This window comes from Phoca vitulina, unplaced genomic scaffold (genome assembly GCF_004348235.1).
Source record: "Phoca vitulina isolate PV1807 unplaced genomic scaffold, GSC_HSeal_1.0 scaffold5, whole genome shotgun sequence".
In the NCBI taxonomy this organism is placed as follows: Eukaryota; Metazoa; Chordata; class Mammalia; order Carnivora; family Phocidae; genus Phoca; species Phoca vitulina.
The window spans coordinates 75,637,709-75,651,839 of record NW_022589708.1 but is presented as its reverse complement, the minus strand read 5'-3'; the positions used below and the strand labels follow the sequence as shown (position 1 = coordinate 75,651,839).

Here is a 14,131-nt window from a genome sequence, read left to right as displayed (position 1 = left end):
CTCTAAAATGCAAATCTGATCACCTCACTCCACTTAAAACCCTACTATGACTCCTAGTTGCCCCCTGGGCTAGTCTAATCCCCTCACCTGGAAGCCCAGAATGGGCAGACTCCTTACCTCTGATCTCTGGTCTAGACTCATCTCTCAACACTCCAATCCTTCCCTCACCTCCTCCTGCTACAGCGAGGAGATCCACTGAAGGGGTTCTCCCATAGGTGCAGTCAGGCTGCCTGAAAGCCCTAAGTCAAAAACATCACACCTGCATTTATGCCATAAACATCTTAACTTAAAACATATAAAAGTGCAATGGGTTCATCTTTGTTATCACAAAGGACCAGAGGTCTTCGGGTATGATCATCTGACTGGAACTCTGCATTCTTTCTTGCCTAGGTCACACCAGAATGTGTCAACTATGATTTCCAGTTCTGGTTTCTTTCAAGTACAATAATAACCAGAGACACTTGTGAAGCATTCTGAGTAAAGATTCTTCGATTTTTCTTTTTTCTTTTTTTTTTTTTACAGCTATCAATTCTCATCCAATTGGACAGAAATTAATTTTTTGGCAATTCACCTTTATTGAATCTCTACAAAGTATTCAGCTTAGTTTTCACAGTTGTCTCTTCAGTCTTACATTTCATTTGTTTGTATATCTAAGTAAGATCTATAATTATAATAATAAATACAGCTGCCATAAATGGGTTTGGAGGCATGCCCTTGACTCCTGGTAGGGATACAACTCAAGCAGTACCGAATGAGCAGCCTACTAAGGCAAGCACTCATCATGCTGCAGGCATCAGTCAGCACGTGCAGGACACCCTGAATCTGAGAGGCCTGCGGATGGGGTAAGAAAGTTTCTGTTGGGCATCCCTAACCTCAGTTTCCCAAATGTGCTCTCCTTTCTCTGGCTTCCACCCTTTGCATATGCTGTTCCCTCTCTTGGAATATACCTTCCCCTAACAACAAACCTAATCTAACTTCTATTCATCCTTCACATTGTCACCTGCGAGACTCCCTGGGCCCAGCAAACTCCTAGAAGACTGTGCCTATCAATTTTATCTTTTAGAAACTAGCTAACTAATTGCTGGAACAGGAAAAGAAACATTTGGAGGATGACCACCTTCCCCGGGCCTGAAGCAGGACTAGTCTGTGAAGATGAAAGTGCCCCACAGTTACCTCAGGACATTATGTTAAAATCCCTGCTCTGGGAGGGGCATAAGCTTCATTAGCATAACATACAATATAGGTATGGGCATGTTTTCTGAGTCCGCATGTGTAACTTTATGCCTGTCCATTACATGCAAGGATAAGGTCTCCCCTTTGAATATTCATCCCAAACTCCAAGAGAAGGAGCCTGCTTACCCGTGTGGGGAGGCATGGCTTTGGAAATTATCCTGTGTCCTCCTTATTTACTATAAATAAAGATAACCTTGTGAGGCCACTCCACTTGCTGTAGTCAGTCTATTTCTCGCCAAGGAGCAGACCCACATTGGTTCAGTAACAAATCCTCAACTTGGATGTCATTTTCTCCAGGAAGTCTTGGGACTCCCCAGATCTGATTTGCATGCTCTCCCTACACCCGGAGCTCCTTTATCCTTGCAATGGCTTTACAAGTCCCTATAGCACACTGGAGGTTTATGAGAACAGTCTCTGGCTTCCTCGGGACCACCCAGCCTCTAGCAGCGCCTCACTCATAATAGGGCAGAGCTACAGAGATAACAAGATATACAACATCACATACATTTATTAAGTGGGTCAATGCAAATGAGGTATCTCCTAAACCAAGAGCATATTAAAAGCCCAACTCTGAGAGTTTCAGAGCACCTTGGGCATTTCCTGAAATATCACTGTTTGATTATGTCATAATGGCACAGCCTATATCACTCACCAATAATACCAGTCGTATCAACTGCACAATAAGGCTGAATAAACTTGCTTTTACAACCAATACCAGTTCCTCAATGGGGAAAAGTAGATAAATACATCTAAGGAAATCTTTTCCGTTTCTGAGCAAATACATTCAGTACAAAATCAAATTGAAGAAAGAGAAGTTGAAGACATGGAAATAATGTCACCCCTGAGTAATAATCCCCACTGGGGATTTAAAAATCACCTGGCTTTCAAGACAGCCCTCGATGTCTTAGTACACTTTTTCTTTTAGACAAACCAACCTTAAATCTGTGTAGGAAACATGCCGCAGACGCAGGCAAGCAAGGCCTGGGGGCCGTTCTGGGGGTGGCCGTTGCGGGGCAAGTTGTGGAGGCAGGATGCGGGGACAGCGGCCGCGTGCACCGCCCGGCCACGTGGCCGGGGGTGCTTCTCCAGCCCCCTGGGCTCCGGGCTGGGTCCGCCCCGGTGCAGGCGCGGCTGCAGGCACGCTGACCTCAGCTTCAGAAGAGCTCCTGTTAGGCTCCCCTAAGAGGCAGCTACGCCCCATCGTTTCTGCTTGAGCCTTTCACATGATCAGCGATTCAGCAAGGAGAACTCCCGGTGTTGCTGCGGGATTCACCCCGGCAGAACGCCTATTGGGCACCCCGAGCCTCCTGGGGCTACTCGCGGAGGACCAGCACCCACCTCTGCGAGGAGAAGTCACAGAGGGGGCTGAACCCAGCTTTAAGGCCCTGGGCAGAAGCCAATGCCTATGGGCAGTTAGCAGGTGTTCGACCACATTGTGCTGGCCAGTGGGGACTACCCCAAAAGATATTAACTGAGCTTGTAACGCGCTAACTAGGATAAGCTCTCCTTTCCATCTCCTGGCCTGACATGAGGTTTCCACAAACGTTTCCACAGGGATATGCGCAGTGGAAGAACAGCAACGTTAACTGGGAAGCAGGAGCTTATTCAGTGGTAGACACCACTGCCGTCACCTTTTCAGGGTTGAATGTTTCTCTAAAAAAGTCCTCAATTTATTCTGTACCAAAGCGAAAAAAGCAGTATGTCGGATTTATCACTAAGTAATTTATTTTGGAAATTTCTACATTATCTTATTCTTCACTTATCTTTGTTTTCTAGGGGTAGCCCCTGGTAAGACCCATGATCAATGTGAGTGCAGTCTGTACTATTTTTTACTTGCTTTCTTATTGACACCAGAACCGGGAATTTTTTAATCCCTCAGCGCAGGTTTTCAAGACACATCTGACTCCTGAACAACATGCATTTGAACTGGGTGGCTCCACTTATACACAGATTTTTTCAATAAATACAGTGCAGTATTGTAAATGTATTTTCTCTTTATGGTTTTCTTAATAACACGTTCTTTTCTCTAGCTTACTTTATTGTAAGAATGCAGTATATAATACATATAACATACCAAATACGTGTTAATCAACTGCTTTATGTTACCAAGAAGGCTTCTGGTCAACAGTAGGCTATTAGCAGGGGGAGCCAAAAGTTACACACAGATTTTGGATTGTGCAGGGTGGGTGTGGGGGCATGCCCCTAACCCCCACATTATTCAAGGTCAACTGTACTTCCTCCTTCCACCAATCATTAGCCGGCTCTAATGGGCTCAGACAGGTTGGCCAGTGTACAATTTGGGTCATTATGTCCTTTGTAGATCAAGATGTTTTTTATATACAAGTATTGGTGAGGATGTGGAGAAAAAGGAACCCTCATGCACTGTTGGTGGGAATGCAAACTGGTGCAGCCACTGTGGGACACAGTATGGAGTTCCTCAAAAAGTTAAAAGAACTACCATATGATCCAGTAATTGCACTATTGGGTATTTACACAAAGAATATGAAAACAGTAATTTGAAAGGATATGTGCACTCCTATGTTTATTGCAGCATTATTTACAATAGCCAAATTATGGAAGCAGCCCAAGTGTCCGTCGATAGATGAACAGATAAAGAAGATGTGGAATATCACAATGGAATATCAGCCATGAAAAAGAATGAAATCTTGCCATTTGCAACAACATGGTAAAATGCTAAGTGAAATAAGTCAATCAGAGACAGACAAATACTATATGATGTCACTCATATGTGGAATTTAAGAAACAAAATGAACAAAGGAAAAAAGAGACAAACCAAAAAACAGACTGTTAACTATAGAGAACAAACTGATGGTTACCAGAGAGATGGTGGGTGGGGGAATGGGTGAAATAGGTGAAGGAGATTAAGAGTACACTTATCATGATGAGCACAGAGTAATGTATGGAATTGTTGAATCACTGTATTGTACACCTGAAACTAATATAACACTCTATGTTAGCTAACTGGGATTTAAAAAAGAAAGATGTTCTTTGTATACATCATGCCTTTAAGGACTGGATTTTTTGGTTGTTTTCCTAATGAAAAATGTGGATGGGGGGTTTATGATTTAGAGTTTCACAACGCCATTGTTAACAACTTCAATTATTACATCATTCTGCTGAAGACTGAGCAATTCTGGCCTAGGTCATCAGAGCGCTACACTGGCTTAATTTGATTCTCTTTCCTAGCTTGCCAGAAGTGACTATATTCATAAGAAATTAAGATATAAAACTACTAAAAAATCAAATCAAGCAATAATTTGAGTAATTTAGAAATATTTTTAAAAGCCATAAAAAGTCTAATCAATTCAGGGCACCTGGCTGGCTCAGTAGGAGCATGTGACACTTGATATCAGGGTCATGAGTTCGAGTCCCATGTGTAGTGTAGAGTTTATTTAAAAAAAAAAAAAAAGTCTAGTCAACTTGTCAACTTTGTATCTCCTTAGAAAACCATATTCTTATTTTTCACATTTAATCATTACTGTACCTAATCCTGTTTTTCTCCTCTGTTGTGTAGCATTATTAAAAACACTCTAATACAATACTTAATGGTTAAGGAGAAGGCTTTTAAAAATATAACAAACAGGGCGCCTGGGTGGCTCAGTTGGTTAAGCGACTGCCTTCGGCTCAGGTCATGATCCTGGAGTCCCGGGATCGAGTCCCACATCAGGCTCCCTGCTCAGCAAGGAGTCTGCTTTTTCCCTCTGACCCTCCTCCCTCTCGTGCTCTCTGTCTCTCATTCTCTCTCTCGCAAATAAATAAAATCTTAAAAAAAAAAAATTAAAAAAATATATAACAAACGTATTTTTATTTTATTTTATTTTAAATATTTTATTTATTTATTTACTTGCCCGAGAGAGAGCGAGACAGCAAGAGAGGGAACACAAGCAGGGGGAGTGGGAGAGGGAGAAGCAGGCTTCCCGCTGAGCAGGGAGCCCGATGCGGGGCTCGATCCCAGGACCCTGGGATCATGACCTGAGCCGAAGGCAGTCGCTTAACCAACCTAGCCACCCAGGAGCCCCCAACAAACATATTTTTTTAAAATGGCACTCCCAGGCTCTGTAGCTCAGGGGTTAGAGCACTGGTCTCATAAAATGGCACCCCCAAGTCTACTGATCTTCAGGGTCATGCTTTAGCTCCTTGCTTGTAACCCATAAAGATTCCACAGAAATGTGATAGCTGAGGAAACTGAATGTTTTCCCTTCTGGGAAATGTTTCCTTTCTGATTAAGATAATCATTGGGTTTATCTCACATGAGCAAGCTAATCTGAACTCGATGGGTGAGATGAGTAGAAAGACAAGGATGAGTAGACATAGAAGAAGAATTTTGGAAAGCGATCAAATTTGACTTCTGATCAATACAGACTAGTAAGGGAGAATGTAAGGCTGGAACCCAAAGTAAATATGGACAAGTCAGGAGCGTGGGTAGGCTGTGATATAATAAGTTGCCCCCTATGTAAGACAAAAAGCTTACAGAAGAAAGCAAAAGGCAACAAAGATAATTCCCTAAGAGCAAGTTATCACAGCACAGGCATGCTTGCTAAGACCCAGGGAGAAAGAAGGGCCACAACCACCATCGCCAGTAAAGCAATAAGGTTTTTATAGGCTGGCAGCCTCCCATTCCTGAGCTTTATAAAAGCTCTTAGATGTGCCATTGTGATTCCTGACCCGGATTCTATTATTTCAATACCACACCCATTTGATCAATACACATTACTGAGGACTGCTCCTTGTGACCTTTCTTCACAGACTGTAAGGGGCTAGTAAGGAGATAAGACAGTACTCTAACTAAAGCAAGCAAGCAAGAAGTGCTAGAAAGGAGCACAGCATGGCGCTGTGGAGTTCTGAGAAGGGACAGCTCACCTCCACCTGAAAGGAGGAGGTCTTCATTTTTTAACAAAAATCAATTTGCTAATATTCAAAATTTCTACATTTTGAGAAAAATTTAGTTGTGGGCATTTCTTGATTTGCAAATTTGGGGAGCACCTACCCAGGGAGGAGGAAACATACTTTCATTATTTTTTAAAACTTTTGTGCTACATTTCAAACAAACACAAAAGTAGAGAAATTAAATGATGAACCCACGATTATCAATACTTTACCAATTATTTTCCAACCTTCCTCAGCAGCTTTTTGGAGTATTTTAAAGCAAAACTTACATGTATTGTTTTGTGCAAAAAATATTTTAGTATGTACCTGTAACAAATAAGGACTTAAAAATAACTACACTATCATTATCCCCACTAACAAAATGAACAATAATTTCTTCACTGAATTCTCAGTCTATGTGCAAATTTCCTCCATTGTCTCAAAATGATCTTTTTATTTGTTGGTATCAAGATTCAAACACGGTGCATACACTCCACTTACCAAATGCAGTTTGGATTAAACCAAATTTATCCATTTGGGTGACATCTACCAGAGATCACGCATTCAACACATGGACTCATGGAGCTGACTGTCACCCCAGCACTTTGATGGGCTGTAGATTTGGACCCAGTACTGGCCCACTCTTAAAGCAGTGGTGAGGCCAGCTCCTGGCATATAGGAAGGAAGCAGCACAAAAAACAGAAGATGGAAATGCTGGAGCTAGTCTGTCAGGGACTCATCATCCCCTGGGCTGTGTCTCCCAAATCAGATGATGGAAGTGGCAGTGACTTTTATATGTGCTGTACTGCTAATCTGTCCAGGCAAGGGAAGTCAGTGGGGAAGTCAGCGAGAGATGTTTCTGTTGCAGTGAAGTCCAGGACCTCGATGGAGGTGGGACATCTGTATTACAAGAAAAGAGGGCATCGCTCTTACACTAGGCAGCAGGGCCAGCTCGGTCCCGGGAATGGTTGACCCACATGATCTCTGGCTATGCCCAACTTATCATAGGGTCTGCGGGAACAAAAGTGATGAGTAACTGCACTAACGTATTACTTGGTTTGTAAGTAGGAAATCTCCAAATCTGGTGACAGAGACTCAGGGCCCTCACACAGCTCCCAGATCTCAGCTGATTTCCAAACTTAGAGCCTCTTCATGAAGCGGAAGCCAGGTGACCTTGGGGTAGGTATCCCACAGTTACAACTCTTCCTTCCAGCCTCCCCAAAAGGGATCTTCCACCATTTACCTGGTAACTGTGCCCCCTGGCAAGGGACCCCCCTTCCCCCCTGGCGTAGTAAACTCTAAGCGATAATTCTTCCTAATCCTTCCTTTCTGAGGGAGAGGAGAGAGGGCCTCAGCAGGGATTTAGCTTGTGTAGATAGATGGCTAGGACAATGGCTTGGCTGAATGGCTTGGAGGAATGTGGAAAGAACAAAATAGGTAACGGACTGGTTTGGGGAAGGAGTATGATTAGATAAGCCAGAATACACTCAAAGCATGAGAAATCATCTGTGCCATATGAATGCCCAGTTGTATCCTACGTGAATCCGATTGCAAAAGAGGCCATTTAATAATTGTGTGAACACTGTGTTCCACTCTGTAAACGCCAATCTTTGTTCCTAGTCATCTTGATGCTTACTCAGTAGGTTCAGGGAGGAAAAAAAAAAAAAGGCCATGGTGGCAGAAATGGATGCCAAACCTGGGCTAAACCACAGGGTGTCCCCCTCAACCAAGTTAATGATATGGTTCCTTGAAGGAACCAGACAGCTTCTTGTGGAGAGTTGATTACAATGGACCCTTTTCATAATAGAGGGGTAGATGATCTGTCCTTAGTGGGAAAGATATTTATTCTAGACCTGGATTTGTTTTCCTTACCTGTCAGACCTCTGCTGGAATCTCACTGAAGGCCTCATTCACTGTCACGGCACCTCGCACGGCCATGCTTCTGCCAAAGGACCCCAGTGAGGGAAGCGCGGTGACAGGCCGTGCCCACGAGGGTCACAAGTGTTAGCCTGTTACCGTCCCGAAGCATGCAGTCGTGGCCGAAGGGAAATGAAGTTACGGAGATGGCTTGGGGACACATCTTGACGTTGTAATGCGGTGCTGGATGGGGTATGTGCACCGAACCGGTGCGTGACAAGGCAATGTGCACCCACAGCCAGAATACAAAGGGCAAGCACAGGGGCCGCTTCTTATGATGACTTGATAATACATCTGCAAAATATTTTCTTCCTATTCAGTAACTCTGCCCTGTCATTCTCCCAAGAGAGAAGGACCTCCACAGAATCCACAGGCCCGGCCCCACTGGATTAGAACCAAGGCCGGCCACTTTCGCCTCCCCGTGCACTGGGAAAATGAGCACCCGAGACAGACATGGACGTCTTTTGTGGTCAGTGCCACCACGGTTTCTCAACTGGACTTATGCAATAACCTCCAAGTCAGTCTCCCTTCCTCTGTCTTTTCTCCCCCAAACCATCCTTCCTCTCTAAAGCTTCAATCAGTGCCTATCACTCCCCGGCTGGCAGTGGCTTCCCGTTTCACTCCAAGTCCTACCCGAGACCTGCAATGCCCTTTCTATCTGGCCGCAGCCTCCCAGCCAGACTGCAACGCCCTCTTCTCCTGCCCTTGTTTCCTGAACTCTGGTCAAGGGCCCTCTCATTGAACCTCAGACACATCAAGTGCCAGCCTACCTCTGGGCACCTGAAGTGCCTGCCACGGGGACCTCGCCTCCCTCAGATCTTTGGCTCCTGCTCATCTTTCAAGCCTCCACTCAGGCGTCACCTCCTTAGGGACACTGGGTCACCCTCTGCCGTGCCCTTCCCGACACTCCCTACCACATCACCCACATTCATGTTCCCCAGAGCAATCATTACTGCCCGAGAGAAGGGTATTTACTGACTTACTGGATTGGATTCAATGCTAGCATGTGAACTTGGTGATGCTTTACCCTCCACCCCACCCCACATGGTAAAACCAGTGCCCGGCAGGCTCCGCTTGGTGCCCCACACATTTTTACAGATGGACTGCTTTTGACTGAGGGAGGGGAAGAAAAAAGACAATGGCAACTCTAAGCAAGCAGGACCACTCCAGCTCCACACCATGGGGTGAAGGTCTGGGCCACCTCACCTGGCAAAGGACACTACCAGGTAAGGTACTGGGCAGGCGCCGGGGTGGGGGGGATGTGCGGCCAGCACGAGATGAGCAAAGTCAACAATAGCACGTATGGCCTTGCAGCCAGAAGCAGAAGAAAGAGATTTCCTCGTGTGGTATCACATATATATACATAATATTTATTTATTTTCTATTTCCTTTCCTCCTCCACCTCCTTCCACTACCACAGTAAGGGTGTGTTGCATAAATTTCCCTCTGGGCATACACAGTAGAAAAGGCACTGCAACAGAACTGAGGAAGAAACGGCTACTGCTCCGGAGGGCCTAGACTCGGAGCTGTTTGCAGTAACTGATGAGCCTCTGGGTTGTCTCCCTCAAGGGAAGGAGCGAGAGGGTTTTTAATTATACATGGAGTAGGTACATCACGTCAGAATGACATTTTTAAAAAAATGAACACCCTCCACCCTGCTTCATTTTTCTTTATAGTACCACCTGCCCGGTTACATAGTCACTTGTTAATTCATTATCCCCTCACTGGAATAAGTGATTTAAGGGCTTTGTTCTGTTCCCTGCTGTCACCTGGCACATGGTAAGCACTCAGTAGTTACTGGATCTATGAATGAATGAATGAATGAATGAATGAACAAACAAATGGAGAACCTGTCCAGAATCTACTTCTATTTCTAACACTACTTGGATTTCCTCTAGGGGAATGACCTCCTTTCCATTGTGTTCAGCCTCGGTGACAGGGTACCATGTACCTGCGTCCCAATATGGAAGGCAAAGGGTCTCTGGAGGCCCCCCGCCCTTCTCCTTGTTCCAGTGCCACCAGGCAGTAGACACCTCACCTGAGCTTCAAGGGTTGATTTCCCTATCCTGGGATTTTGACTTTTAAGTGACAGAAGGAATGTTGGCCTTCACTCATTCCTATGCCCTCCTGCTACGTGCTTCCCTCAGCTTCTTCCAAGTGGTTCCTTGATTCCCAGGAACAACCCTAAAGGCCATCCATTTCCTAGACTGGTTCTCTAGCCATTCTTTCAACTCTGGGGACATCAGACACCCTTCCAATAAATTCTCTTTTTGCTTCAGCTGGTCAGAGTTCGTTTTTGTTGCTTCTCAACAAAAGAACATTGAAGTCAAAACAAAACACTATTACAGAAAGCACAGAAATAAGCTGTTTGTATGTATGTATACAGGATTGGAGGAGAAATCACCTACATTCCATCCTAACCACATGAATTTCATTTTTGCATTATTCCTGTTAAATCTTTGAACATATGTATTCATGTCGTATATTGTTGTGATCGTGGTATATGTTATAGGTTGAATTATGTCCCCCATACAGATGCTGAAATCCTAACCCCTAGTACCATCAAAGTAACCTTATTTGGAAATAAAGTCTTAGTAGATGATCAAGTTAAGAGGAGATTATTAGGGTGGGCCCTACCTCAAGGACAGGGAGAAAGCCACATGGAGATGGAGGCAGGGATAAAGGCAGTACATCTACTTGCCAAGACGCAAGGCACCCGAGACACCCGGAAGCTGGGATGGGAGCCAGCAGAGACTCCGCGACCCTGCCCTCGAAAGGAACCACCCCGCCAAGGCCTTCCTCGGACTTCCAGCCTCCGGTGCTGAAACACAAACTTCTGCTGTTTAAGCCACCGGGTTTGTGGTACTTTGTTACAGCAGCCTTAGCAAATTCATACACTGAACATGGTTTTATTTCCTATTTTTCTTCTCACGTTAAAACCGTAGCCGTCCCTTTTCATGTTGTTGCAGGGTTTTCCTATCTGTGTTGTAAACTGTTCTGAGGTAGGGGCCCACGCAGCACCCCAACTCACTATTCCGCTGTGAATGAACATTTACTGTGCTCTGACTTTCGTGCCATCACAACACTGTGAAGGGTATCTTGTGCATACAGTATTTTTTTCTCCTTTTGGATGACTTTCTGAAAACACATCACCAGAGGTGGATGACTGGATCAGAGGGGATGAACATGGGGCCTGGCGCTGAGCGGCTTTGCAGGAGGAAGACAATGAATGCACGTTGTCTCCAAGGGCACACAAGGGAATGAGAATGTTGACATAAGGTAATGGGAAAGAAGGGAGCTCTAGGCAAAGGGGCAATGTGAGAAGCACAGAGGGAGTGTGAAAGCCTAGAGAAGATGCAGAACACTGGATGGCAAGCTCTGGAGGGAGAAAGGAGAGAAACAGATGGAAAGTGAGACTCGGGTTGCACAAAAGCCTATAAACTCATTTAAGGACCTGGGACTTGATTCTAATGCTTGGAAAGAGTTGAACATAAACAGTGACTGTGACTACAGAGTGTATGAAAACTTGGCCTGAGGAGGTGAGGGGGTGGCTGTGAGGGGAAGGGTTAAGGAGCCTGAGAAGCAAGGTGACCCTGAAAGCCAAAGGATGGGATTTAGTGACTCCCCGAGGAGGGGGGCAAGGACTCCCAGGTGTCTAGCCTCCTTGGTTGAGGGGTTGACAAAGGCATGAGATGTTCACAAATTCCCTCAACCTCCACCTGCAAGTCCCACCTTAAGTCCTCTCAGTGTATGTGACACGAGTTAGAAACCATGGCAACACAAGTGGGGGTGACAGGATTTTCTCACCATTCACCAACTCTCTGACTTCTCACCACCCAGTGTGACCTCCTGGGCCATGGTCCTCAACGATTTCTGTCAGAATCCATCAGTGACCTTCTTGTTACCATTTTTGGTCACTAGCCATCATCCTCTTCTACCTGTCCTTAGAAATGCCTCCCTTGACCAGGGAGTCCATACCTCCTTGTTCTTTCCCTTCCTCGACCCATCCTGTTCCCTCTCCTCCTCTCCCTAGAATTTCAGTCCTTCAAGTGACACCCTCCACCTTCTTCAAGGCTGTTGAAACCTCACCCCTTCTTACAGCTTCAGTCGCCACCCTCACGTGCAGGACTTGCCCACACAGTGAGGTGGTGGCCCGGCTGAGGCAGTAGTTGGGTTTCCTAATGCCCAGCTCCTACTCTTGTGCTCACCGCATGATATTCATTTCTAAAAGTAAGACAGGAAACCCTGCCGTTGGAGCTATAATCATAGCACTTCTTTAAAGAGTCAATATAGTTCAGTGGTTAAAAATGAACCACTTGGTATTAAAAGTTCTGTTTGTATATTCAAATCCCATTTCTGCCCCCTCCTGGGTGAGTGACTTAGGGCAGTCTACCCCTGTATACCTGAGCTTTTTCATCTGTAAAAATGAGGATAATAATAGCATCTAATATGGCAGGTAGCTACAAAGATCAAATGAGCTAATACATCAGAGCACAAGGAACAGTCTGCCACATGGTAAGTCCTCAATAAATATTAACTCGTTACTCTTGCCCAGTGCACAACAGGCCACGCCATTCTTATCTGACCAGCTGACTGGCACCGACGTGAATTAGTATAAGGGAAGATTTTCTTTTTTAAGAATGTAAACATCAGGGGTGCCTGGGTGGCTCAGTCGGTTAAGCTTCTGCCTTCAGCTCAGGTCATGATCCCAGGGTCCTGGGATGGAGCCCCACATCAGGATCCCTCCACGTCGGGCTCCCTGCTCAGTGGGGAGTCTGCTTCTCCCTCTCCCTCGCTCATTCCCTCCCCCCTACTTGTGCTCACTCTCTCTTTTAAATAAATAAAAATCTTTTTAAAAAATTAAAAAATGAAATGATTCCATTTATTAAAAAAAAAAAGAACGTAGGGCGCCTGGGTGGCTCAGTTGGTTAAGCGACTGCCTTCGGCTCAGGTCATGATCCTGGAGTCCTGGGATCGAGTCCCACATCGGACTCCCTGCTCAGCAGGGAGTCTGCTTCTCCCTCTGATCCTCCCCCGTCTCGTGCTCTCTCTCTGTCTCATTCTCTCTCTCAAATAAATAAATAAAATTAAAAAAAAAAAAAAAAAAAGAACGTAAACATCATTCCAAAAACATGTGGTTTTAATTCAAATCAACAAGTGTTTACTGGGTAAGTACTGTGATAGCATATTAGCTACTACTGTATCAGACAAACTTTTCTTTGGCATCAGTGAATCTCAAACACCCAGAAAGAGCTTCAGAAAGGTTCAGACAAATGCCTGGGACTCCATTCTTAGCTCTCCACCTACAGGAACTTAGGTACACAGACATAAGGGGAGCAAACTTCTCAAACGGGGTCACTGTGGTGACACAGAGCACTCACTCCAGAGGGCTGACGACACCCTCACGTCTGCAGCCCCTGAGATGAGCTCTCCTCACTCCCAGGGGAACAACGCCCTGGCCCAGAGGCAGCGGAGAGGTGCACAATCGAATGGCCACCTTGGTTTCACTGGGAACAGTCCAACTGAGGACTCCACACCAGTTTCTGAAAAGGGAGCCCCCAACCAGGGTGGGCCTGGGAGACTCACCATTGGATGCTCGCATCTGCCGCCGGCGTCCCACTCGGTCCAGCCCAATGGGGGTGCTCTGGGAGAAGGTGAAGGGCCGGAACCGGGCCGAAACCGCCTTGTAGGGCAGCACCTGGTGAGCGGGCACAGGAGGCCTGGCTGCCGGCTACAAAAGGAAAGCAAAACGCTGTGAGGGGATGCCAGGAAGTGGCACCTCTTGCAAAGCTCTTCACACACACAGCCCCGAGCAGCTCGGCACTGTCACCTCCAAGCCACGCACACACTCAAGACACTTTCTCCAGACCGTGGCAAGAGCTTCAGGCTGCACCCAGGTGCGGTGGCAATGACTTATTCCAAGATTTTAAACAACCACTATTGACTCAAGGGCTCTTACCTCACAGCAACACATTTCATGTTATTTGTCAGCAATATACCAGGGGTAACGCTCAGTAAAAGCAAAGCGTCCAAGAAGAGAAGCAGATTTAGGAAGTGGTGGCTTTCTCACACGGAGTCAGGGGCGGAAAGGTAA

The 14,131-nt window shown here is 45.7% G+C and overlaps 1 protein-coding gene across 6 annotated transcripts in view; it reads right to left on the bottom strand.

Moving 5' to 3' along the window:
- Positions 1 to 14,131, bottom strand: part of SPATA13 (spermatogenesis associated 13) — a 142,349-nt gene that overhangs the window by 40,131 nt on the left and 88,087 nt on the right. For all 6 annotated transcript variants that reach the window (XM_032403331.1, XM_032403328.1, XM_032403330.1 and 3 more), the window contains one exon: positions 13,624 to 13,768. In XM_032403331.1, coding sequence (XP_032259222.1) covers positions 13,624 to 13,768 — 145 coding nt within the window. The remainder of the gene's footprint in view (positions 1 to 13,623; positions 13,769 to 14,131) is intronic.